General features: G+C 35.7%; 3 protein-coding genes across 3 annotated transcripts; 2 read left to right on the top strand and 1 right to left on the bottom strand.

The window, feature by feature from the left end:
- The first annotated feature begins 1,066 nt into the window (after window positions 1-1,066).
- LOC126824623 (mannan endo-1,4-beta-mannosidase) lies at window positions 1,067-6,901 on the top strand. The gene is made up of 3 exons (XM_050553888.2): window positions 1,067-1,170; window positions 5,067-5,298; window positions 5,910-6,901. The coding sequence occupies exons 1-3, from the start codon at window positions 1,166-1,168 to the stop codon at window positions 6,852-6,854; spliced, it is 1,182 nt and encodes a 393-aa protein (XP_050409845.1). The 5' UTR covers window positions 1,067-1,165; the 3' UTR covers window positions 6,855-6,901.
- A 5,959-nt stretch (window positions 6,902-12,860) lies between these two features.
- Window positions 12,861-18,607, bottom strand: LOC126823550 (intraflagellar transport protein 20 homolog). Its single transcript, XM_050552449.2, has 4 exons — window positions 18,436-18,607; window positions 15,280-15,365; window positions 14,765-14,868; window positions 12,861-13,952 (listed from the first exon to the last, which is right to left on the bottom strand). The coding sequence occupies exons 1-4, from the start codon at window positions 18,560-18,562 to the stop codon at window positions 13,871-13,873; spliced, it is 399 nt and encodes a 132-aa protein (XP_050408406.1). The 5' UTR covers window positions 18,563-18,607; the 3' UTR covers window positions 12,861-13,870.
- Window positions 18,608-19,160: 553 nt separating this feature from the next.
- Window positions 19,161-24,939, top strand: LOC126823549 (BTB/POZ domain-containing adapter for CUL3-mediated RhoA degradation protein 3). Its single transcript, XM_050552448.2, has 5 exons — window positions 19,161-19,819; window positions 20,174-20,430; window positions 20,828-20,880; window positions 21,248-21,446; window positions 22,517-24,939. The coding sequence occupies exons 1-5, from the start codon at window positions 19,651-19,653 to the stop codon at window positions 22,703-22,705; spliced, it is 867 nt and encodes a 288-aa protein (XP_050408405.1). The 5' UTR covers window positions 19,161-19,650; the 3' UTR covers window positions 22,706-24,939.
- Window positions 24,940-27,792: the final 2,853 nt, after the last annotated feature.

A 27,792-nucleotide genomic window follows, 5' to 3' on the forward strand; every position in this document is an offset into this window, starting at 1 on the left:
TGTAGACTCGACCGCTCAATCCATCCTACGATTTGTTACTGAATATATTCATCTTAGATGTTCATTCAGTATGACAACGCATAAATAAGAAAGTAGCCTTCGGTCATTAGGTTGGCGATTAAAGCACAGTAAACAACAAATGGCGAGTACATGGTCACAAAATGTTCCCCCCATTACATACATCGCTTATTGGATGTTTTTCATTCGCCCCCGCTCGATATACTTTACCCTAAAATAAGATTGTAAGATGTATATGTTATTAAGGGTCGAACGTCTAGTTCCAACTTAAATGTATTACAAATAATTGAGTAAGCGGGGTTCATATCTTTCTGAAGATTTCGCGCGAAAAGTTCCACCTAAACTCGCGTTGGAAAGCTTGTCAACTTGCATTATCTTATCCGTCTGAAAAAAAACGTTTTTATGTGTACTGGCGACCAGAAATTTGCTGGTCCGTTTGGTGTAAAATCAAAAGGTGGAATTTTTTAAGTTGGTGCTTTAAATCCTTGACAATATATATCGTTAATATTTGGGATCTAGACAATGACACAAAAGAGTCAGTCGCAACGCATATAATAATGTAATATGAATGTATATAAACTGATTTACATTCAATCGTTTCTGTTTTTACTGTAATTTCTAATCAGCTATGTTCGGCGAAATACGCCAGAAGTCTCAATCGAATGGCAATCTCTAGCATCTGATTATACCAGTCTACACCGATAGCATTTATTGTGTATTCTATCCAGATAAGAATATGGCGTCACCTTTTGACATGACTTGTGGAATATGTCTAGCCTCGTTCTTCGAGTTTCTTGTTACAAATGGCGCCGAAAAGCATTATGGTACACGATTCGTGTACCAATGGTAATATGATTATTTTGTCTTAAATATTGGATATCAGAAGCCCATCTTTTCCCGCTAAGATCACAACATCAATGTTGATTTAAATTGACAAATAATTCGTGCTTTCAAAGACTTTGGATGATATTGAGTTAGAGACTTAGCTACTTTAATGTGGGTGTGCTTTCTTTGACCTCCACCTGTTTGTACTTTACACCAATATAATAATAATAGCGGATTTTGTCTTGAATACGACTAGAGATAAGAGCAACGATAAGATAAGGATTAAATAAATCTGGTCAAATTCGGGGCTGAACTAAGAAAGATGAGGTAAGTAAACAGAGTTCCATTATCCATGTGGGATCAATGTTCGATAATCATGGGGCGAGTAGTGTGTGGGGGGGGGGGGGAGATGGCAGAATGGTTAGCACGTGCGTGCTGTACGTATCATGCGGCCTGTCATTGACTCAACTGGCGTGGTTTCGAATTGCCGGTTGTACGTGACAAGGAGTAGGCTTGCCTGTCCAACCTCGTGGGTTTTCTCCGGTTTCCTCCCACTGCTAAAGACCCCTACGCGCAAGCGAATTAATGAAATAAAATTAAACCATATGTTAGTCCAGAAATGACCTAGTTTGTGTCGAGTGGACGTTAAACCCCATTTCTCTCTCTCTATCTCTATTCGTCTTAATCACCAACCAAGTCGCATCTATCATCTACTCTCCCACATTCATACGTCGATAATACCCCGATTGTTGATGTTGATACTCAAGAAACTGAGCTAGGACGGGACGAAGTATAACGCTTGTTGGAACCAAAATCAACCTACAGAAAATAGATTCACCTATATACATGTATATAGTGACGATTGCGGACTCGGGTATCCATGCACAAAATAGTGTGAAAAGCTTGGTGCGTGTTTAGATTCTAGTCTTATAATTGAAAAACATGTCAATCATCTCTGTAAGATATGTTACTATTATTTGAGAGCAATTGGGAAGAGAAGAGAAAGTGTTAGGGGTGTAACATCCACTCGATACAAACTAGGTCATACCGGGACAAATATACTGAGCGCCATAGAAAACGCATCACTTTTTTTCCCAAATATTGTATTACTATAGGTGGTTTTGTATGTATAATATTATGCAATACTATGAATACTATGGGGGGGGGGGGGGGTCCATCAAATGGGCACAAAACCAGACCCAACTTTTCTAGAATAAAATTTTGCGTAGAATACGATGCCGAGTGGTAATCAGTCCGCCGTTGGGGCGTTTTCGAGATATTCGGGGTCAAAGGTCAAATGAGTTCATTTGCACTGAAAGTGAATGCGCAGTCATTCTTGTATTATGAAAAGAAGGTGAAAATGATCGAAAGTAATCACACTTTCAATATAAATGTAAACTTGCTAAATTCACCTTTAGTCTTAGTGACCCTGGAGGTGAAAAGGTGAAATTTACCGTTTTTGCACTAAAGCAATAAAGGGGCTACGTAAAATATAAAAATTAAAGCGAAACCTGTTCTAATTAATAATAGGAACATTTCAAATTTATCTTTGGGTGGTCTTAGCACCGAAATTTTACTTTGGAACGTCGAAAATGATCTTGCATAACAGAACCAACACATTTTGAAACCAGTTTCAAAAATACGTAAAAACTGTCAAATCGAAATCTCTCCGATTAATTTTCACAACGATTGTTATACATAATGATACTAGTTATCTGAAAAACAATTAAATAGTTTCAGTGTTGGACTCCAGCCTGCAGGCCGCGTGGACTTCCGAGAATCCCAGTCTAGGAAAACCGACGTTAATCTGTGAAAACACGCATCTGGCGACGAGATTAAAAGTTTGCAAATTTTTTATGGGTTTTTATGAATTTCGCCGGATCATGGACGCAGATAAAACCGACGAATGCATTGTACATAGTAGTTCACAGGATATATATGTCGTATTGGTAAATGTTAGCGGGGAAAATTTTGGCAGGCTTTGTGACGCGGCCTGCAGGATGGAGTCCAGCCATGGAACTATTTAATTGGTTTTTTTTTTCAGACAACTAGTATCATTATGTATAGCATTCGTTGTAAAACTAATTCAGAGAGATTTTGATTTAACAGTTTTTACGTATTTTTGAAACAGGCTCCGAAGCGTTTTGCTTCTATATATGCAAGATCATTTTCGACGTTCCAAAGTAAAAGTTTGGTGCTAAGACCACCTAAAGATACATTTTAAATGTTCCTATTATTAATTAGAACAGGTTTCGCTTTAGTTTTTATATTTTACGCCGACATTAATTTATTACTTTAAATCTTCCTTGTGCTAAAACGGAAAATGTGACCTTTTGACCTCTGGGGTCACAAAGAACAAAGGTGAATTTAGCAAGTTTACATTTTTATTGAAATTGTGATTACTTTCGATCATTTACAGCTTATTTTCATGATACAAGAATGACCGCGCATTCACTTTCAGTGCAAATGAACCCATTTGACCTTTGACCCCGAATATCTCGAAAACGCCCCAACGGCGGACTGATTACCACTCGGCATCGTATTCTACGCAAAATTTTACTCTAGAAAAGTTGGGTCTGGTTTTGTGCCCATTTGATGCACCCCCCCCCCCCCCCCGCACTGAGCCTCCAGACTAGAACTATTGTTTCACACAATGCTCCCAAACGCAAAAAATATCGGCCCGTGTGCAAAAAAAAAATTGCACGAGATGCACCTGAAAAACCCAATATTCACGTGCAGCATTGTGTGTGATCCCTTTAAAACCATGTTTTCAACTTAATGTGCAGTACATGAACTGTGAAACGTCAATCCGTCGTAATTTGTTGTTTGACGTGTGAAGGAATCGAGCTAGAGATGCCGAGACTTACTGAAAATCAACGGAATGAAGCCATGGGAATGTCAAGGGCTGGCATGTCTACACAAGCTATTGCCAGACACTTCAATTGTCATCAGTCCACTATTGTAAGGTTGGTGGAACGTGTTCGAGTTACTGGATCAACACGTGACCGTCAACGTCCTGGTCCACAACGCGTTAGAACCCAGGCTCAAGACCGCTACATCCGGGTCACTCATCTGCGTAACAGATTCCGCCCAACGACTCGAACAGGTGCAGCAGTCGTCGGAAGATAAGGACCAGTAAGTGCCAACACCGTAAGACGTCGTCTAAGAGAAGTAGGACTCCGTGCACTACGACCTTATGCTGGAGCTATCCTCAGGTATCATCACCGTCATTTCGTTTGATATGGGCTCAAGGACACCAGACATGCATGGAGAAGAGTAGACTGGCAAAGTGTGCTCTTCAGTGATGAGAGTCGCTTTCATCTTTATCACGCTGATGGCCGTCAACGTGTGTGGAGACGTCTTGAGGAACGTCTTGCAGACTGCTGCGTCTTCGAAACGAATCGATGGGGTGGGGGAAGTGTAATGATGGGGGGGGGGGCTTCACATTTCATCACCGGACCACCCTACACATTTGCAGGGGTCGCGTTAATGCTGTAGCCTACCGTGATGATGTCTTGCAACCAATTGTTGTTCCGATGTTTCGAGCGCACTCACAACTTCAGCACTTCCAACAGGATAATGCACGTCCGCTTACCGCCCGTTTTAGTATGGACTACCTGGCTGCTAACAACATCAATGTCTTGGACTGGCCAGCCATGTCTCCGGACATGGCACCGATAAAACATGTCTGGGATGAGATTGGACGCCGTCTGTATCGGAGACCACAGATGCACACCATTGCTGCTTTCAAACATTGGTAAATTCCATGCGACGTCGCTGCATATCGTGCGTAAGAGCCCGTGGAGGACACACACCGCTACTGACATCTGTGTCGTACTTTTGGTTTTGACCCCTCTGATTACAGATTAAACATCCATAAGTGTACAAATGTGTTGTTATTGATGTGTTCCCATTTGAATATTGTTCACAATAAGAAGAAAAATAAATAAGATATGTTTACAGGATCATTTTGTTATACGAAAAACTAAGTGATGCGTTTTCCATGGCGCTCAGTATATATGGTTCAATTTTGTCTCAATAATTGTGTCTTTGGCAGCGGGAGGATATCGAACGCCCCGGAGTAAACTCACGAGGTTTGGCAGGCGACTCTACCCCCTGTCACGTATCGAAATGGAAACCACTCCCCTGGACTAAATGACAGACCTTGACCTAAAGCGACCGCCCCCCCCCCCCCTTCATTAATATATATATTTACATTTCAGATTTGTAATATTACTGACTGCAGCACTGCCGATCGTGCAGAATGCTATTATTGATCAAAATGCTGGTCCAGAAGCAAGGAAATTATACAACAAACTAACAAATTTAGCAAGAGATCCGAAAAAGATTCTGTTTGGTCAGGAGGCTAACACTGTATGGGGTGCTGAAGGTGGGGTCTCTCCATACAGTGTTGGTAGGTCTCATGATGGCAACATCAATGGGTGGTTATACAGGGTTAGTTGTTTTCAATTCTTACAAAACTCAAACCAAGTAATGTACAGATACTTTAAAGTGGGGATTCATAAAAAGTAATTTGAAAAAAACGGAGCTGCATTGTGAAGCCTTGCACACATTTACCACTGACTCCTGTGAGAATATGGGCTGATCTACGCCTGTCGTGTCAGAAAAGATGTGCACCTAATCGTTTGGGTGCATGAAAACCCGCAGCTCGCCCTTTAAATAACTGATAGTGCAGGTATAAAAACATCCACATAAAATTGAAGAAAATGGACCATAGCCTGCCCAGCTACTTACACCCACGAACAGCCACGCCATCACTTATCTATAAAACCACGTTCCAAAGCATTCATAACAATTCGCTATATTTAATCATAAGCTAATAGTGACAGTTTTTGTGCACAAGGAAGTTCACCTGTATCCTTTCCAGTGCATTTAAAACCATTTTGATTTTTTGAGAAAATCACATTGTAGTGACAATTGCTGTGCACAAGGAAGTACACTCTTATCCTTTGTACTACACTTGACTCTAGTCTCGATTGTTTGGGAAGATCATATAGCTAACCCCATTGAATATATAATGACATCCAAAGTCTTTGTTATTTCAGGCAGATATGGTAGAGAATGGGATACCGGACAGCCTATGCGATGTCCAGAGACTAACGGGAGATTATCCGGCTGTCAATGGAATTGGTTATGGTGAACTGGATCACAATAATAAAGTATTGAATGACTATATCGTCAGAAGGTCATACGAACGAGGTGAACTTATAGTTTCCGCTCATCATCAACATAATCCAGTAACGAATGGAACTGCCTGGATAGCTACAGATAAGGGGGATACTCTTCATACAATTAAACGAATTTTACCCGGTGGCGATTTCCACGAAGTTTACAGACGCCGTCTTGATTCTGTTGCAGCTTCTATGAAGGGATTTAAAACGTCATCAGGACAAACTATACCCATTGTCTTCAGACCATTTCACGAACTCAATGGTGGATGGTTTTGGTGGGGTTATAAAAACAAAGCTCAAAACACGGTTCAAGAAATGCAAGAACTTTATCGATATACTGTCAAATATTTGAGAGATACGAAGAATGTTCACAATGTGTTGTATGCCTACAGCCCAGATAGATTCCAAGGTAAAGACGACTACCTGAAATTCTATCCTGGTGACGATTATGTCGATATTTTAGGAATGGACTTTTATTATCATGGCGCAGAATCTACAGATACTTTTGTAAGCAAGGTTATTAATGTCGTTGAGCTAGCTGAAGATCGCCATAAAATTCCTGCCGTGACAGAAGTAGGCATATTCGATAACGGAATTGATAAGATGCCGAACTTCTGGAGTGACCATATCTTGGAACCTTTGAAGAAATCAACCAAAGGGACGCGTATAGCTTACCTTCATGCCTGGGCGAACATCTGTCTTCAAGCATGCCAAAAGTGGACACCTTATAGAGGACATCCTGGTGCAGATGCATTCATAAACAACTTTTACAAAGATCCAGTTATGCTTTTTGCAAAGGACGCCCACCTGTATGATTAATTAACGTGTATAAGTGATAAAATATTGAAAATATAATTTTTTGAATTTGTTTGTATTTGTTTAATTTATTCCAACCTTTCGACACATCCGAACATACATTATTCATGCAACATTATTTGAAATCAGTGAGGCAACAGATTTGGTGACCGAAAACATGCTCTGGTCCAAGCTATGCACATGGGCAACGCACTTACGAATGTTTAGGGTCGATTTAAAAGCAATAAGATAAAATAACTCGATTGTTCAAATCCGTTGCGGTTCCGCGTACAATGGATAATTTGAATTTTTAAAAAAAGAGAGATTGGGTACCTATTATTGTTTGATTAATACGGGGTGGGGATAGCACGTGAGTGTTAGATCGTAAGCATTGAGTCAAATGACGTGGTTCCGATTCCCTGCTTGTACGTGATAAGGATTAGGGTCGCCTTCCAACCCAATTGTTGAAATGAAATTGAACCATATGTTAGTCCCGAAATGATCTATTCTTGGGCGAGTGGACGTTAAACACAATTTCTCTCTGAAGTAGACGTTAAACCCCATTTCTCGCCGATTCAACATTTAATAGGCCAAACCAAACATTTAATAGCTCCATTTCGTCATTCCAATGAATATATTTTTGAAAATACTAATATGCTCTTGAATAAAATACTGTTTAAACCATAACTTATAGTTAAAGTTGGTAGAGATTTTATTAAATTTGGTAAAACTGAAACATTTGTTAAAGTCGGTAGTGATTTTAATAAACTTGGTAAAACTGAACTATTTGTTACCGTACTTTCTTCGCCACTCTAGTGCGTCCATTAATGAAATCTAAAAACGGTGGTAATATTCTACCTTTGTCAGAACATTAGAGGATTTTGGTTTGTAAAATCTAGATAAAGTTGCAGAGAGCTAAAATCGGTGGTAATTTTCTACCTTTGCCAGAACATAGACGTTTTTTTCTTTTTATTATCTCCTGTGGCCTTGTTTTGCTGTGGTTTTCCCGATCTAAAGTGTTGTTGTTATCTCCCTTATCCTTGGTGTTAATAATCATGTTATCTTCTGTAGATGTGTTGTTATACACCTCCATGTGTTTCTCTTACCATCCGTTTCCACTGGCTTCTATAGGTTAACAACTTGTATGGTTGTAATGTTGTTTTTTTTTCAGATTTAGAAGAATCGAATATATTCTTATAGAATTCAGTTTCTTCCTATGATGTTAATTATGTATCTTGTTTATCTATGCTTTGGCAATCTGTTAAACGAATGTATTGCATCTTGTAGCGGCCTAGCGAATATGCACTGTGTGATGCTTTGGCTGTTAACTTTCTGATCCTGTTGTTATTATCTTCTGCAGCCCTATTTTTGCTGATATCTTACTAATTTTACTTCTTTATTCATCCCGTTATTGTTATCTTCCTTATCCTCGCTGTTATCTTCCTTATCCCTGCAGTTGTTTTCCTTTTCTGCGCTGTAGCTGTTATCTACATGGTCCATACTGTTGCTGCTTTCTTGTTTTCTCCTTTATCCCTGACGTTACTGTTATCTATGTTGCTGCTATCTACATTATTCTTGTTGCTGCTTTTATCTCCCGCATTTACACTGTGGCTGTTATCTTCCTGTCCATGCTGTTGCTGTTATCTTCTAGATCTAATGTGATGTTATCTTTATTATACTTGATGCAACTATTATTTTCACTGTCCATGATATTGCTTTTATATTCCCGGTTCAAAGTTTTGCTGTTGCTACATTATTCTTGATGTTGCTTTTATCATCTTGTGGCTGTTATTTTCCTGATCCATGCGGTTGTTTAATGTTGTTATCTCCCGTTTCCCCGTTATTGCCGTTGTCTGCCCGACCTTAGGGGACAATAACACTCTTGCTGACTTGACAGCTCCAGAAAATAAAAAAAATATCCTTATTCTAAGTACAAGATGTGTTAGTGTCTTACCTGTTGTGTAAATTATCCATCAAATCCTATTTTACTTGTCCAGAGGGTTCAAAAATATTTTTAAATTTAAGTCACATTTGAAAAGCTTTACGTCAGGCTTTTCAAATCATTTAGTTGAATTTTTCCAATTTTTTAAATTAGATGTGTTAAGATGAAATTTGTATCATCAATTAATTGGAATACTGTAAAATAGTACAATTTGTTGACCAGAATAAAGATTGGGACATATTCAGTTACAACAAGAGTGGTATTGAGCCTTTAAATAGTTCTTAAATCATAGTTTTTGTGATATGGTATTTATCCTTTAAGTGTTGTAGTTACCTCTCTTGCTTTCCATCACACTCCTCGGTCTAATGTTGTTATTTTATATTTAGAAGAAAATATTTGGGCCAAATTCTTATAAAATTCGGTTTTCTTGACTGATTTTAAAAGTTTTTTGGTTTTTGTTTTGAAGAACTAAATTTTTATTCGTACAATCATCACGGTCTGGATACGCATTATTGGTGTATCTCAATCTGCAAATGAAATAGCTGAAATATTTATTTTTTTATATAATAATATTTGATACCGTATAATTATGATTTACTGATATATACTTTCATTTTTTTGCCTTCTAAGTTTCTGAAATTAAGATATCTTTGATTTAAAAATCTTATCATGAATTATACTTTTATATCTTCAAATCTTATCGTGAATTATACTAAAATTTCTAACATCTTCTACATATTGTAATGATGGAAATGAAAATAAAACAAATGAAATTGCATGACGTAAAATACTTTTCAATGTGTCGACACCGGGAGATTCTCGAATAAAACTTTGTTTGTGGTTTCCAGGAAATTTGTTATAAAATCTGCATTGATGTTTACTTTATTCAAATCGCGTTATTTAGATCTACTTTATTAACCGAACACTTTATTGTACAAAATTAAAACGGGTTCTGACAGACATCACTGGCGAAATATCTTACCTGGAATCCATAGTTGTCGAAAAAGGGTGAAATGTTTGAAAAATATGTTGTTTTGTTTACTTAAAAATAGTAAAACACGTCTTACAAGTTCTGAAACTCTCAGATATTGTGATGGGACAATAGAAATAACGTCATTGAAGTGATTGTGATGTCGTTTGATTATGACGTCGTCTCAGCACGGATTTACCATTAAAGATACATTATGGGAGATTTTTATAGAGAGTTGGCCATTCTTGCTATAACAGTTCAAAAGTAGATGATGAAAGAAGAATATATTGAAAAATTCAGTCAAATTACTTTATTCTGAACATAGTTATCATCTTTGTAATATTTGCCTAGAAATGGTAGCGAAATGTGTCTTGATTGACAGGCGTTAACTCCACCTACATATCTCGATTATCAAGTAAAGTTTTCAATAGCATACGGAAACGCTTTACAGCGGCCTCGCTAAGTACACTCTATCATTTAGCCTCGATCTAACTGACGTATTTTCATCAGGTTACCCCATTCGGCAAACCTCGACAGATTCTACGCATCTAATCTCGGCTGTTTGACCATTTCCGCCATATTTGAACTATTTTCAAGGTTCCAAATGAAAAATGGCTGCCCCCATGGAGATTTCTGTGGAGAGTGTATTATATCAACAAACGTCACGTTTGGCATTGGGTTTGGGGAATTACCAGTGAATTTTATCAAACCAGCAGCCTTGAGACAATATCTCTGCTCATTTAGGTATATACACTCTACAAAAGACGCAATTTGGGACTTTTTTGTAAAAGCGACACGTTTTCCTGTTTAAAGTAAACCGGCAGCCGCATCGCAAATGTATGGGCGTAGGTACATATCACTTACTGTCATACAGCCGAGATTAGATGTAGGGTAACGGAAATAGTCGAGATTTGCCGAGTGCAGGTTACCCCTTATCTGATTTAATCAATTAGTGAAATCCTATTTAAATCCGAGCTGTAGCCGAGCCATCCGTGGGTCTACAGAGTTGATTTTGGTCTTGTTGGTTAAATAAAGATCTAATTTATAATTTCTATAACATCTGAAGCCAAAATTAAGACTTGCAATAATCAGATTTAGCTCTTGCATAATGCATGTTTAATTATATTATAGCCTAGTACGGGTGAGTCCGGGCCAAACAATTTATGTATACATTCCTAATTCATTTATAATTAATTGTATTATCAAAAAATGAAATGAAATGGGGTTTAACGTCCTACTGTTCTGCTCCTATACTGGGCTAATGAAGACGGGCATACGCCATACAGTGTGCTATGAGGGAAATTTTGCCCGGGCAGCGGCACTATCGCCTACTCTTATATCAAATTCCAACTGCCACGGGATCTTTTAAGTGCATTCTAATGTATACATGGGACCTCGGTTTTTCGTCTCTTCCGAAGGACTAGACAGCTGTCCTTGTCAGACCCTCTGTTCTGCACCACTGACAAGGGGAAACCACGTCGGAAAATCCAGATGAACTTTCTCGGCCAATGAATTTGTATTATCAAAATATGTAGTATGTTTCGCTGATTTCAAACATGTATAACATCTATATGTTTGACTTTTGTTATTATTATTACTATTGGTTCTTTATCTGAAATGTTTAATTCGGTTATGTTTATTATTATTGAATGTATACTTGGCAATTTGGTCCGGTCTTCCTTAATTTCATACTATATAATATGTTGTTAGTAAGTACCCATTTAGAATAATTTGAACTTCTCCCATTTAGGCTAACCCCTAAACTTGTCCGATGAGAGTTACTTCCCTTTGCCTACTTCCTTTTCAATTAACGATGTATGGGATTGGTCGATAAAAATAGCACAATCATCAAGGGCGAATAATTTGAAAATGTGTCTCCCCCAAAGATTAACCTAGAGGTTAGTGGAGTAGAACGGAATGAAACCACTGGGAATACCGAGGATGACATAGGTAGGGCTACTAGTTGCTCTCTACAAGGTCGATTTAAATAAGAACATGGAAAATGAACTCATTCAGTAGGAAAAAAGCGAACAGGTAGAATCAGCGACTAATCATTCCCCAGTGACTTGAAAAATTGTGGTGTCAATGGTGCCTATCTGGATGGGGACACAACTTTTAAGAAATACTGCAACTTCATTGGATATATGCAAATTGATTTTACTGGTCAGCCAATCGAATTGCAGTATTTCTTAAAATTTCGATTGTATCTTAGTTTAAGTTTTCGTGAATAAGGGCCCTGAATGTCAACCTTGTTTTTCGTCCGATTTTGGTTACAATGAGACGTTTCAGTTTGTATCTAAACCGATAGGAAACAGCTTTGCCTTAAATATTATTTACAGCCATGTAATTTTCAGACCGCAAAGGAAACATAAATTACTTCTTAGTCTTTTCAAACTTTTTGTTCCAAGGTAAAGTTACATGTTTATTCCAGAAAATTAATTAGTATATTTCCCTGTCTCTTAAACATACATTATGCAAGAACTAAATCTGCCAATTTGCAGGTCTTTCTTTAGGCCTGAAATGTTATCTAAATTATTAATTAGACATCAATTAACTTATCCAGACCATAACTAACTCTCGATGGCATTGCTAGCCTGCGATATTTACTGGATTATGATCCCATTTGCTGCTCGACTTCCATTCATAATTTAATCATGAAATGGATGATCGAGACTATGTTTTTTTATCTACAGACTTCAGTAATGATGATCAAGGCTAGGCTGAAATTTCAATCGCTTAATTCTCGGTTTATAGTGGATCAATTTGACTGAAATTTTCAGCAAATTGCTTTTACATCATATAAAACTATTAAAGACATTAAAAATGGTTTCACTAAACATATTTGTAATATATATATAGGCATAAATGTCTGGGATTATGTTTCGCGGAAATCTATGTTTTATTGTTTCAATGATAAGAAACAGAAAAATTCAAAATGTTCTTCAAAATGGGGTTTAACATCCACTTGACGCAAACTAGGTGATTTTGGGACTAACATTTAATTAATTTGCTTGCACATAAAGGACAGTGACCCTTTCCAATATACTGTCTTTTAAAACAAAGTAGGTAATGTTTTCAACAATATAGTAAACTGAACAAAACTACACAATTAAGTATATCAGATAGTATAGGTGTTAATACAGAACAGAAGTACACAATAACAAGTATATCAGATAATTAAACATAATAACATAAAAAGGCTCAATGATAATGTTTTGATACCATGATTAAAGTCTCTGAGGAATTGTTCAATCTGCCCAGTATTTACAGAGATATAGTGAATGGAAATTATCGCAACATTTGGTATCCTCTGCATAAAAGTTTTCAGGCTGTTTTCAGTTAACGGTCGTTTCGTTTAAAACCCTTATAAACATGCTTGCGCCATCTTTATGTTTTGCTAATATCTTTTGATGGGTCTCTTTTTAATTCAATTGGATCCAAGTCGGATGATTGTCTTTTGATTGGTTAAATAATCAATTGGGATACATTTGTAGGGTGTATTAAGGCATCTAAAATTTGAGATTTTTTGAAGAATGCAAATGACACTGAGAGGCTGTAATGTAACCTGAATGTTGTTGAATGTCTTCATTAATTGACTTACATGTAGTTTTTCCAGTTTCTATTGCTATATTCAATACAGCTGAGGAAAATGGTGTTCACAAGTTTGTGATGCCAGGGTGTACTGCTACAGAGCATTCAGGCCTAGTTTCGGAAAGGACATCAAAATAATATGTAGTTTCCACAAGCATTTTCATAAGTCATATAATTATCTAATCTGTAATAATTCTTATATTTCCTATAATTTTTGTTGCTGTGGGTCAAGAATAAAATTGTGAGCATAAGAAAACAAGGTGCATATTTTTTCCAGCAGTATTAAATTAAGCATTAGTCTTTATTCACAAACTTGAAATGAACCCAGTCTATAACCTTATCTGGTTTTCAAAAATTAAAGATATATAATATAAATTGAAGAAGGCTATGGTATAAAATATAGCTCCAACAGTACACAATGTTTCATTGTGTTTGGACGGATTATTGTTTTTCTTCAGGATAAAAATGTCACAGTTCAAAGTTCATCACATACATGGATGCACAAAATAAATATCACATTAACCATTTAATCACAAATTATTTTTGTAATATTAATTGTTCTATAAAGTCATTTTGTTCACTTTCTTCTTTCACTAAAGCATCGTGTTGAATTCGTAATCTGAAAAAAAAAGAAAAGCCATATAAAAGACATAAGATTACAAACCACTTTAGTAACTTAGGAGTTATCTCTCTTGACTTGATTAATTAAATCATTGATCTTAAATGCACAATGAAGCCATCTGTCCTCTGAGCCCGGGTGCACTAAGTGTACCTTGGACTAAATATAATACATGTATGTATATTAAACTATGTTGCTACTGAACTAATGAGTATGTAAACCTTTAGGGGCATTTAGTAACTGGATACAGCAATAAACTTTAACACATACTTATGAAGAAGAATTACTAAATTATTTGGCTAATGTTTCAAAGACTATTACCCCAAATTAAATGAGTAATTGTTCTTCCATAAGCATGTGTTATAGTTTAATGAGTATGCATCATAACCATGGGTGTGTCTTGGCATAAAGCCACAACAACAAAGTTCGAGTGATAAGGATCAGCAAATCTCTTTAAAGAAATGAGCTGTGTAGAGGGGCATAATGACTTTTAAACACAATATTTTGGTTATTTTTAAAAAAAACAACATACTAAAATATATTTCTACAGTTACAACCATCACGTGTACAGCATGCCCCTTCCAATGGAGTAGCCACACTACTTTAGTCAGCCTCACAGATGCCACCCTTGATATGTCAAACCTGGGCTTGATATTCCCTGACGGTTCTTCTTAAACCAGGGACATTCTAGTCGAGTGTCCAGGTCTGAGGAGCCTTGAGGGCAGTTCACACCAACCAGTCATGATTCATGTATATACTAGTAATATGTTTTCTATTACTAAGCCTGGGATTATCAAGTTTTAGTATTCTACCTTTCTAGCTGCATTTTCTTTTCTGTGATTAGTGCACGCAACTGCTGTTGATGAGATTCTCGTTGTTTTGCTATCGACTTCAATAAATTTCTTGCACCTATAGCCTTCAAGACAAGAAAAAAAAAATGTAAATTTTTGTCAACATTACCAAAATTCTCATTTTTATTTTTAAGAAATCAGAATGAAAAGATTGGTGTTTTGTTTATTCTCTTGTCAACATAACACATCCTGAAAGAACTTGTAATGTTGCAATAACAAAGAAAATTCATCTTCATAATATCATCTAGTATAGTCTAAAAAATTACCACATTTTGTCTAAACAATGCATAGGGTGACTTTGTGACAAAAGCTTTCATAATTAATAATTTACATCGATTCCTTTTACCGTAATCAGTTCTAGATGAATGCATAGCACTTTGAACATGAGCCGAACCCCGATGCTTAGAGATCTATTATGTATCCGGAATGAGGTGTAAACTATATATCACTACTGCTATAAATAACACAATATTTACCTTCATTTTCTCTTTTTCCACCTCTGTAGCAACATTATCAACAACTTCAATAAATGTACCAACTATTTTCTGAAAATCTCCAATTTCTGAATAATATAAGAAAAAACAATGACATTTCTACGTGGTTTACAAGGCAAAATGGCTTTACTGTGTGTTTTGATGCTAGACATTTATATAAATTGTTCGGCTAATTTGGGATAGAAATTTATATAAATTGTCTGACAAGGCATATTAATTGTGTTTGTTCATATTAACCAGTCCTGGTTAGGGTTAGTTTTTTGTTTGAATCCACTCAACTAAATAAAAGCCTTAAGGGCAAATGTATATGACATTACATTCATTGATACGGGACATGGTGGAAATAAACATGAATTCATTTATTCTGACAACCAATTTGTATGGACAGTAAAATTCCCAGAAATCTACCGTATCGCTTAGTATGAAGTCCTGTTAAGGTATCAAGTTTAATATAATTGCCCTTAAATCAAACAGTCCGCTAGTCCAATTTTTCTTTACTCTAGACTCTAGATCACTGCTGGACTTCTTTTGAGCTACTAGTATAATTCGGCGCCGAATTGCAGTCAAATTCATCCGAACAAGTAGACACATCAGGCGAATCCTTAGCCGGATTCACCAGTCGATTGTATCTCCATTCATGTCACATGATTCGACATGGTGACCATGTCTTCAAGCAATCGAGCTTGACTTTTTGATAAAAGTGGTGATTGGCTAATGAATTCTACAATCAGGTGAATGCTTCGGTGAAGTGGCCACACTAGGTTAATATGTTAAACATGTTTGATTTGACTGAATGACACTGTGAATGGTCACACACTGGGAAAAGATGGGCTTCTGATATCCAATATTAAGACGAAATAAACATTTTACCATTGGTTCAGAATCGTGTACCATAATGCGTTTCAGCCCCTTTTGTAACAAGGGACTTGACGAACAAGGCTAGATATATTCCACAAGTCATGTCAAACGGTGACACATATTCGTATCTGTAGAGCATGCACAATAAATACTATCGGTGTAGACTGTAAAAACCAGACGCTAGAGATTGCCATTCGATTGAGATTTCTGGCGTATTGCACCAAACATAACTGATTAGAAATTACAGTAAAAACAAAAACCACTAAATTTGAATGTAAATCAGTTTATATACATTCATAATTACATTATTATTATTATTATATGATGATAATATTATAGGCCTATGCGTTGCAACCCATTTGTGTCAATTTATAGGTCCCAAATATTTGCGATTTAGCTCCTTTAATTTTTATATTTTACGTTGACATTTTATTGCTTTAAAGATGGGTTCCCAGAAAAGTATTTATCGGGTGGTTATTTCCAATAAAAGTATGGTAATTTTGGTATATATGGAAAGTAGAGATATCCAATCTTAATAGAAAAATACTGGATTCAACAAAAATGTAAGGGTTTCCCTAATCAACAGCCCGACGATTAGGAATTTCTGCACACGTGATGTCAAAGGTCACACACGAACATTGAGCGCTTGATGTACAAGTTGATAAACTTTATGAAGAGTTAGACATACAACACTTTCTGAGATAAAAATGACGGAAAAAGACGCAGGTAGTGGATAATCTGAGAATTTAGTTAGGATTCGATATTTGTAATAAATAGTAAGTGATTAAAGACAACATTGTCTTATGTATGCAATGAATTCTCCACTGACTTCCAAGTGAGGTAAGTCACATGACGTAAACATGACCTGGTTTGATCGAATTTTTATAACAGGACATTCCTTCGCAATTACAATGTTTGAGAAGGATTCGAAGCAAAGTTATGAAAAATTAATTAGTTTGAATATGTTTTTAGTCCATATATACCATTAAATCACCCAGTTTGTCCGCGGGGAACTCATCTTTAACTTGTATTGTATATCATTATTAAGTATGAAAACAATCATTATCAATATCTCTCCGGTTTGTTGCAGTGACAAAGCCTAGCTAGTTTACGGACCCTTCTTCATAATAATCATGATAATAAGTTCATAATAAATATAAATAATACGCTAGCCTTAGGCCTATCTATACTCAAAGCCATTAAAAATGCAATGCCTAATTTGTGAAATATTTCTGGTAAACATTTTCTTGGGCTTTCCTATCTTTTATGGCACATAGGTGAAACTTGTGATAGGTCTCTTTTTGTGGAGTTCTGGGTTTGAATCCAATATCAGTTCTCGGCAATGAACTTTGTTTGTGACCCTTTAAATACAGATCAAAGTTTCAACATTCATCACTTCGGAAAAATGCCACACCTTACACAAGAAAACAGGAACAGAGCTATTGGCATGCTGGATCAGGGGGCTTCACAGGTAGCCATCGACCATTGCTCGCCTCAGACGACGCTTCCACGCCACTGGAAGAGTTGCCCATCGACCCCGACCTGGAGTGCCACCTGTAACAACCCCTGCTCAAGATCGCCACATCCGACTACAGCATCTGCGCAACAGGTTCCAGTCAGCTACTGCTACTGCCAGGGGAACTGTTGGAACACGGCAACGTCAGATCAGCCCTCAAACAGTCCGAAGGCGCCTGGCTGCTCTTGGGTTACGCTGCCGTTGACCTTACCGCCGTCAAATCCTTTTGCATCGTCATCGACTTGCCAGACAGCAATGAGCCGCAAATCAGGGCTATCTGCACAACACACCATGGCGAAATGTCATCTTCTCAGATGAATCCTGATTCAACCTCAGTTTTCCTGATGGACGTCACCGTATCTACCAACGTCGACATGAACGCTTTGCTCGTAACCCGATCGAACATCTTTGGGATGAACTTGGACGACGGGTTCGAACTCAAGCCGTGCCACCACAAACTGTTGCAGAGTTGGCACAGGCACTCCAAAATCATGACATACCCGATATTGACTTCAGTTGATCCCTGCTTTGTTTCATGGTTTTCTGACGTTTCGGTTTTGTGCATTTGTAGTGAATTCTTTCATGAAATTATCCACAGATACTTTCTTATCTCGACTTTGTCAACTGTTATGTACATTTTTTGAAAGTTGTTTGAGTAAATAAACTTTGAATTTGGTATTGCGTTTTTTTTTAATGGCTTTGACTTGAGTGTATACATGTATTCATCAAATATTCAAAGAAAAATTATTATTATGCCTAGTTACTTTCAACAAAGTCTTTGCAATCTTCTTTCAATTCCGATGTCTGCTGGGCAACTTCTGGTTCAAGAACTCGTATTTTATTCAGTTCATCAAAGTGAAGTCCAGCTTTTGCAAGAGCTTCGTCTGCCATGTTGTTTTGGAATGTAAATGTTGTTTCTAAGAAGAGTGGCAACAATTACTTTCGTATTCTATTTTTATTTTTTTCCAGTTTCAAGTTCAACGTGCCAGAAAATGTATGTAAAATATTTCAATATTTCACTGATGCCAAAAACATAGTTTTAAATTCTGCAGTGATAAGAAGAAAAAATCTATTTTAGTTTAGTATAATCTTGGTCCAACTTGATTGGGGTCACAATGCTGATCTTTTCGGCCCTTCAATGGTTTACAGGAATTCCCAAGAAGTTTTCAGGCGTCGGCCACGGAAAGGCGTCTAGTCGCTCTGATGGGGCAACAAAAAACAGGTGTGCACCATGGACCGTATAATATATTTTTAAGGTCAATGGTGGGCCCGTAAGAGAAAGAGAACCCTTGACACGTCTAGGAGGTTTGGACAAAATTTCCCTGCGTGGCGTTTGCCCGCCTTCATTTCCCCATTAATACATAGAACTAGATGGTTTCCCCCATTGACGTCATATATATGACGTCAATGGTTTCCCCATTTCCCCGGTCGGTGCAGAAAAGTAGGATGTGGATAATCGAGTACACCTAGCAGACAATGACGTCATATATTACGACTTCCTGTTTGTAAGACGATAAGCAATCTAAAAATAGAAGTCTTTTCAACCTAATATAAGTGCTTTTCGAGTTTATTTATAGTTTATTTCAATGTCTATCGATCTGTGGAGGTGAGGATTTATCAACGAGTTGAGATGGTCGAAGCAGACTGACTGAATTTTCATATGCCAGAGTAATTAAAATCCTAAATCTGATAGTGATGAATGAATTTGACTCTTCTAGTCATCAGTGACTGAGTGAGGAGGAGAGAGGCTGAGGAATCCGAATTGAACTATTCTTTTCAGTGTTCACTTAATCTTTTATCTTTATTGAAAGCGAAGGACCATTCCTCTGACTCATTCAAGTTCTAATTTAACTTTTATATTTGACAATCGGGACAACCACTTGGACAGAGGTCTTAAGTGGGAAAGTGAGTAAACAAAGCTGGAAGTTAATGGTTATATTGTTTCCCAATCCAAAGATTTGAAAGAATTAATACCAATCATGTCTGGTGATTCTCACAAAACTGTGATAAAGGGAAATACATCAAAATATGTTAAGCTCAATGTTGGTGGATCGTTACATTATACAACAATCGGAACGCTTACAAAACATGATACAATGCTTCGAGCTATGTTCAGTGGAAGAATGGAAGTTTTGACAGATTCAGAAGGTATGTTAGAGATCTCATGACAGAGTTTCTTTGCTTATTTACTAAATACCATATACTATTATGCAAAGGGTTTTGTTTTTTACAGGCAACGCCTTTTCAGAGATAAGCATATGCGAAGCCATCAGAGGATGAAGAAATTTATAATTAGAACGATTCAGACTTTTACTAATTGTCTGAATTACTTCTTAATTGAAAACTTCCAAGATTTCTAATATCTAGACAGTTCTTAATACCTGTCACTGCATTTGATCTGTTCAATTTCAGATTTATATTCATTGTTAGCCTAGCTAAGAGATAAAAGTGTCTTACAGATTTGACTTATTAATTAAAATGATTTCTTTTTATAAATTTCAGGATGGATCTTGATTGATAGATGTGGAAAGCACTTTGGTTCCATTTTAAATTTTTTACGAGACAGTACAGTTCTATTACCAGAATTAAGAAGAGAACTGATGGAATTACTTCAAGAAGCCAAGTATTACTTGGTCGCTGATCTAGTCACACAAATAGAAACAGCATTAAAGAGTCGTGAAGAACATGAACCAATTTGTAAAGTCCCTTTAATTACTTCCTCCAGAGAAGAACAACAACTGGTATCCAGTACATTTAAGGTGATTACATAAATATACAGCTACAATGGGGATTGAAGGGGTTAGGAGTTAGTCCCAGTCACCAATCTCTCCCATCCATTCTGTCCAAAACAGGGTAATTGAGCAAAAAAAACAGAAACTTTTCAGACAACGGTATACGACATAGCAGAAAAGAGATTCGACATAGCAGTATAGAGATTCAGCAAAATATTTTGCATCACCCCCCCCCCCCCCCCCAACCATAAGGTATTATAGAGATTCAGATATATTTTGCATGTGTATGGTAGAGAAAGTATACAGGACCGACAGAAAATATATTTATAATCCTGTACATTCTTGTTTCATATTGGCATCTTTAATCTTAATTTTATGGTATTTATATGTTAAATTAATTTTGGTATATTTATTTTCATTTCAGCCTGTAGTTAAATTGATATGTAATCGTCACAATAATAAATATTCATACACAAGGTAGGTATTATTGAATGTACAGAAGGGTTCAAAATATTATTTTCATCCAATTCAACATTCTAGAATTGTATTGTCTCGTTAACCCCATTAACAGAAGAATATCAGGCAACAAAGTAGACAAACTCAGTGAGAATAAATCTCTACCAAATACTGCATGAAATGAGTTTACCATGTTTGATTTCGCCATGATTCTCCTAACATGTATATCATTCAACTCCACATCTTTCGATTGCAAATCTGTCAATTCAAGATGATTTGGAGTCAATCAAGCACCTATTAGAAATGAAATAGCAAATGTTTTTAGAGAATGAGATTTATTAGCCAATTGTAACTATTTAATATTCTCTTCTTTTTTTTATTTTTTCAGTAATTCTGATGATAATTTATTAAAGAATTTGGAGTTATTTGATAAGCTGTCGTTACGCTTTAATAGACGTGTCATGTTTATTAAAGATGTTATCGGCAGTAATGAAATCTGCTGTTGGTCATTTTACGGACATGCTCAAAAAGTAGCAGAAGTCTGTTGTACATCAATTGTGTATGGAACAGATAAGAAACACACAAAGGTACAATATGATATTTTTTCATTATTAGGGGTGGGATTGTATTGGATGAGTAAATCTTCTAATGCACTGTAGATGTATATCTGTCATACATGTACAAGTTTGATCGCAATATTGGATGTTCCTAATCAAGACTTCTTCTGAGATCTCTCTTTTTCTCCCACTTCTAAAATGCTCACATGCAGACAAATTAATAAAAGAAAGATGTATGTTATGTATATGTTCATAATATACAGTTAGAACTCTATTTTCCCAGATATCTGATAGATATTTTGTGACAGATATCAACCTGGTTATGTATCATATGGTTGTATGTAAACACACGCATGTTGGTAGACACCAGTTACATATTGGGTGTTTCAAAATAATGAAATTACACAGAGCTAGATCTTTCATGGTGATCCTAGTTTATGTTTATCACTTTGAATAAGCTTATTCATAACGGCTTCTGCTACTTCAATCTTTCATTAAACGAAAGATCAGTGTATTAATTAATCAAGTAGTGAAGAGTTCTGTGAATCTTAGAAACAGAGGAAGAAAACATTGTCTGAAATGAGATGGCGATGCAGGCGGTATCTTTACATAGAATGTGTCAAGATGCTGTTCCTTAATATTAATTCCCTGTTAACGAGACTTAAGCGGCGTTTACATGATACAACCAATCCATACAACCGTCGGATGCAACATATTGGACGACTGTTTACACCATACAATGGTTCTATTCGTTGTATGGCAACATTTATTCCTTCTTAGTAACTGAATAAAATGACAGTAAGACGACACTTCTTATCCCCGTCTTGACGTCGAGGGTTCAACAGCTCTGTTGTCTGCACCATTTACAATTCTTATATACAAGTAACTCACGATATTACATAATTTTCCATCATGAAGCAGTCAGAAAATGGATTTACATGTACATGCGAGTGAGATACATTTGCTTTGGTTAAACTGTATCCAACTTCCAAGGAGAGAAAGAAACTGTTTTTTTTTTTTAATTTAGGGGAAATCAGCTTTTAAATACATGTAGTTGGAATCTGAATTTTCAATGTGTAAAAATTATATTATATTGGTAGGTTGAGTTTCCTGAAGCCAGAATATATGAAGAAACTTTAAATATTTTGCTCTATGAGCACAGAGATAAAGGTCCAGATGCCGAGTTGATGCAGGCTACTCGGGGATATACTGTTGGACGTAGTGGTTACCATAGTGATGAAGATGGGGAAGAAAAACATGAAAGAGTTGATCGTTTAAGGCGACATTAAGCTAAAGTTTCAAATACGAGTGTATCTTTATGAAACCTGGAACCTTTATCGTGATCTTGAATTGTCAAATTGTTATTCAAAATCGTGAAATGAAACTGATGTTGTATTAGCCTTGACTGTTACAAATAAGAACATTTAAATAGACAATAATAAGTTTTACAATAAATTCTGTGTGTATGGTTGAGGTAGGATGTGATCAGAGTTACATGTATGTGAAGCAGGGGTCAACTTGTTACACATAATACATCATGTTCTTCTCCAATGGAAATGGATTAATAATTAAATTTGGACAATTTATACTGTTATATATCTATTTCATGTTGTAGTGGGATGTTTTCTCAAATTATTCAGCAATGAAAGTGGATTAGACAACTTGTTAGATTGTATTGTGTAGTGTTGAGCTATTCTTAGATGCTTTAGTTGACTGCATTCATAAAGAGACTTTTTTTTTATAGAACAACATGAAAATTGTGTGATATATTTGTAATAAACCTAAAAATTCTGTGATTTACTTTTCAGGCAAACCAAGATTGAAATTAAATTTAAATTAAGTTATTATGTTGATAAAACTACATGTAACTTGTAATATCCACCATAATTAGGACATAGTTAATATTTATAACACTACAGTGTCGTAGTTTGTAGGAACCACTAGAATTAAAGAGTTAATATTTATAACACTACAGTGTCGTAATTTGTAGGAACCACTAGAATTAAAGAGTCTTTCCCTGTATAATCTGTATGATTTGATGATATATTTGGACTAAAAACATATTTAAACTATTATATCTATCAAATGTTTGCTTCAAATCCCTCTCAAAACATTTTAGTGAGAAGAAAAGGAACTGTGCCACAAGGATCTATTTTATCAGCCTTGTTTATTACATGACTTGATTGAGAAAGAATCCATTTTGCTCTTGTATTTGTCGTTAGTTACTGTACATTTGCGTTTAATACTCTCAGTGTTGTCACAACCTTTAGCCATTAGATCAACACATAAGAAGAAGTGCTCCATAGGTCACTAGAGGAGATTGGCTGCCTTTTAGGTATACCCTCATATTTTTGTCTTATGCGCCCCATGGGTGTTTTTTTTTTAGGAATCCACTATTTTTCCACATATACAAAATAGCCATACTTTTATTGGTGATAACTACTCATTAAATACTTTAGTTAGGATGCATATCTTTGATGTGTGGTCAAGATAGTTTCTATATTAATTTTAAGCAGTAATGATATCCATTTCATTAACAAATTTCAGTAAACAAATGTACAAGGAATGGTTATCATCCATAAAAAGATGTGAAAATAACTCAAAAAGAGTTTTTGGGGAAAGCAGATAACATCCCCAACCCCTCTCCCCCACATTGATTGCAATGTTATATGAATTTTACATGTGTCCATAATATTATATTTTGTCATTGAAAACATTAATACCGGTACTGAAAAACATTGTGTGAACAATTACATGTATTTTAAAATTCAGAAAGTCTTCTGTGACAAATGTTTTTTGATTTCTCATTTATTTTGTAATGAAGTATATCTGACTTAATTTAGGGTAAAAGAATTTGATTATCTTTTCTTATATTTTTTATGTGTAAAATATAGTACTATAGAACGTTTGCCAAAATCCAAGTATTTCCATACATGTATATTACAAAAAGAAATTGCCGGAAACATATTTTTTTGCCAGTAAAATAAAATGAGTGGCTAAAAATGCGGCAACCACACATCAAAAAGTTTAGGAGCAATTATATCCAATCCTGACTATTTTCCAGATTTTTAAAAAAAAAATGTATTGGGGCAATTCGGGCTAAAAAAAATTCAAGTCTTTCTTACAGAGTAAATTAACACATAGTTTTTTCAGTCGGACATTTGGCTTATAAAGATGACCCAAAGGGGGATCCAAAGGTAAACCCATTTTACGACATGTTAATGATCATTATTTCAGTGAAAATGTGGTTGATATTCAACAGAGTCTTAGATATTTTATATATATATTATATATTGTTGCATTGCTATCTGTTGCAAGCTATGTTTATATTACAGAATAATAAATGTATAGGACTGATTACTGTCAATAAGATAATTTATTTGTCATTAAAAATCTTATCCAGGAATATTGAAGCAAACTGGGAGAGATTCTCCCAAATGCTATGTTGAGGTAGATATATATGTGTAAAGAAAACTAATTATTTATGTAAATAACAGAACTAAAATAAAAATCCTAAAATATGCTTTGAAGTACTGTTAAACTCCAGACTTAAAAAGTTCTACAATGATCAATTATTGTCTTGCCTCTTTGCTATCCAGGGGGGGAGGGGTGGGTGGCGGAATGGTGAACATAAGCATGTTGCATCATAAAGTCTGTCTTGAGTCAAGTTGCATGGTTTTGATTCCCCACTTGTACGTCACAAGAAATAGGGTTGCCTGTCCAACTGGGTCCTCCAGTTTCCTCCCACTGCTAAAGACCCCCTATGCATATGCAGAAGAGTGCAATCAGGTATCACAATCTTCTTCTTAACATAGGCCAATCTCATCCTGTGTCCAGCTATATCTAGGCAAAACCAAACTATAAACAGACTATAGAAGACATACTTATTATTCTATGGACGTATGCAATAGTCTTAACATTAATTAGCTAAATAAATTTGAGCTCGGGTGTATTTAATTTAGATTAGATAAAAAGTAATACCTGATAGATAATTGTTGAATGTCAGATATTTTCATCGAAAAAATAACCAAAAGCAATGATGAAACATTACAATATTTTGAGTAAGATTTGAGCTACATGCATACAGCCTTATAGTTGACCGCTTCTTCAAGACAACCGTTTTCTATGCTGATGCAAGGATTTCAGATATAACAACATAAATAAAGGGAAATCTTCTTGCATTCAGGCCCTCATTGACTGGCCACCAGTCTATCATAGCTCTGTTATGAGGTGGTACTGGTTGGATTGTCTGTCTTTCTATGTAAAATGGACTGGGGAAGCAGAAATTAGATGGTACTGGTTGGATTGGCTTATGTCTTTGTATGTAAACTGGACTCGGGGATCAGAAATCAAATTTTTGGCAGATTTTTCCATAATGATTAACATCTCAAACATGTTACATACTTAATGACATGATCTGTTGTTTCAGGTTAGCAAGAAGAGACTATTTTTCTTAGCAATGATTTGCAATAGCAACAGCGGCTTACTATCTGTCAGTAATACAAAATCAATCAACAGCATCATTTCAACCAAATTTGCATGGTGACTCCCACCATTGTGCTACAAAAGATTCCACACCCAGTTCTTGCTGTGGTATGATAAGGTAAGGACTTAAAAACAAAACTAGTGGTGACGAGTGTTAAACAATAGTGCTGGATAACTGAATCAAATCAAGGGAAATCTGTTTAATAAGATATACATGTAACAGACAAAAAAATTAACAATCAGATATTCATTTACTTAACAAAATTTTATTAACTTATAATATTCAAGTACATGTACATTTGTACTGTCTCAGTATTCTATATTCAATATAAAAATATACTCTCTCTAATAATGTACAAAAAAGCAATTAATTAACTGATTAGACATGTACAGTTTCTCGCATGATAAGATCTATAGATGAGGGAAAAACATCCATTACTTAAGATTAGGGCAAGAGCTATGAACTGTCAGTAACTTTAAATAATGTTAGTTATCGGCAAAAACTAACAATCACTGTAAAAGCTGACAGGCGTTTTAAAAATAAATAAATTCTTATAGCATGTTGGCATAAATCCAGTTCTATTTAATGATTCTTTTCGTTAGTATGTACATCTACAAGTAAACAAGACATTTTACAAATCAACAATTATATAAAATTGCATTCATCACAAATCAATATGATAGTTCTTTGCATCTAGTACAAATAAGGAAATGTTAATATTAGCTCCATTTCTACAAACAACCTTACAAAAAAACAATATCACACTGGCCTCTCACTTCAGAACAAAGGGATATGAATGATGAACATACATGGATCACACATTCATGATATAATGCATTTATCTTCTTTACTGAGTTATTTGGACACTGGAGGTGGTGGTTTCTCAAATTCTGTCCCAAGTACATCTTTTTCCATGCTATCTAAATCTAGATTTTTTTCTTTAATGGCTTTCTATAAAATAAATAGACCTTATATTGTTAATGTAATATTACCGGGTTAAAATTGTGATATTAATATTATCATTAACACTAGCCTATGGAATTGTCAGGTTTATTAAGTCAGAGGTGAGACTTTAAAAATGTTACGTAACCCATAGGCCTATAATATATTGTTTTGAAGATCATTTCCAAACAAACGGCTCAATATTACTTGACATTCACAGTTGCATAAGCTTACTTAAAGATAACTTCCCAGGTGATGGGACTAAAAACATATTCAAACTAATTAATCTATCAAAATTTTGATTCAAATCCTTCTCAAAACAATGTATTTGTGATTTAATACCCCAAGCTATAAAAAAATCTATTTTCAGAAGTCATATTTGTGTAACGTGACTTAGCTGTCGCGGTACCGAGCAACGGGTGCGAAGCCAGAGGAAAATTCATTGCATATAAAAAACGATGTTGTCTTTAATCGCTGTCCATTTATCAAAGCCTAATTAAATTCTCGGATTATCCACTGCCCACGTCTTTTTCCAAGATTTTTATCTCAGAAACTGTTACATGTTTAAGTCTTTCACTTTTTCCTAGTCAACTTCAGCATCAAGTTTATCAACATATACATCAAGTGCTCCCAAACGCTGAGAGATCAGACTATCTTCGCATGCAATTTAACACCCTCTCATTTGTCCTGTGTGTGCATCAGGAATCCAGTGTTTCAAAGGAATGCAATATTTTTCTAGAAAGATTGGGTGAACCACTTTCCATATACCAAAATTGTCATACTTTTATTGGAAATAACCACCCGATAAATACATTTGTGGGAAAGTATCTTTAATATTAATCAAACTTTTCCATGGAGACATTAGCAAAAACTGTAATTTCTCCTTTGAAAGAAATTGTTGAGTTGGTTTGCTCCGATAAGCTAATTCAAATAATCAATAATGGTATG

Source organism: Patella vulgata, chromosome 6 (genome assembly GCF_932274485.2).
Source record: "Patella vulgata chromosome 6, xgPatVulg1.2, whole genome shotgun sequence".
In the NCBI taxonomy this organism is placed as follows: Eukaryota; Metazoa; Mollusca; class Gastropoda; family Patellidae; genus Patella; species Patella vulgata.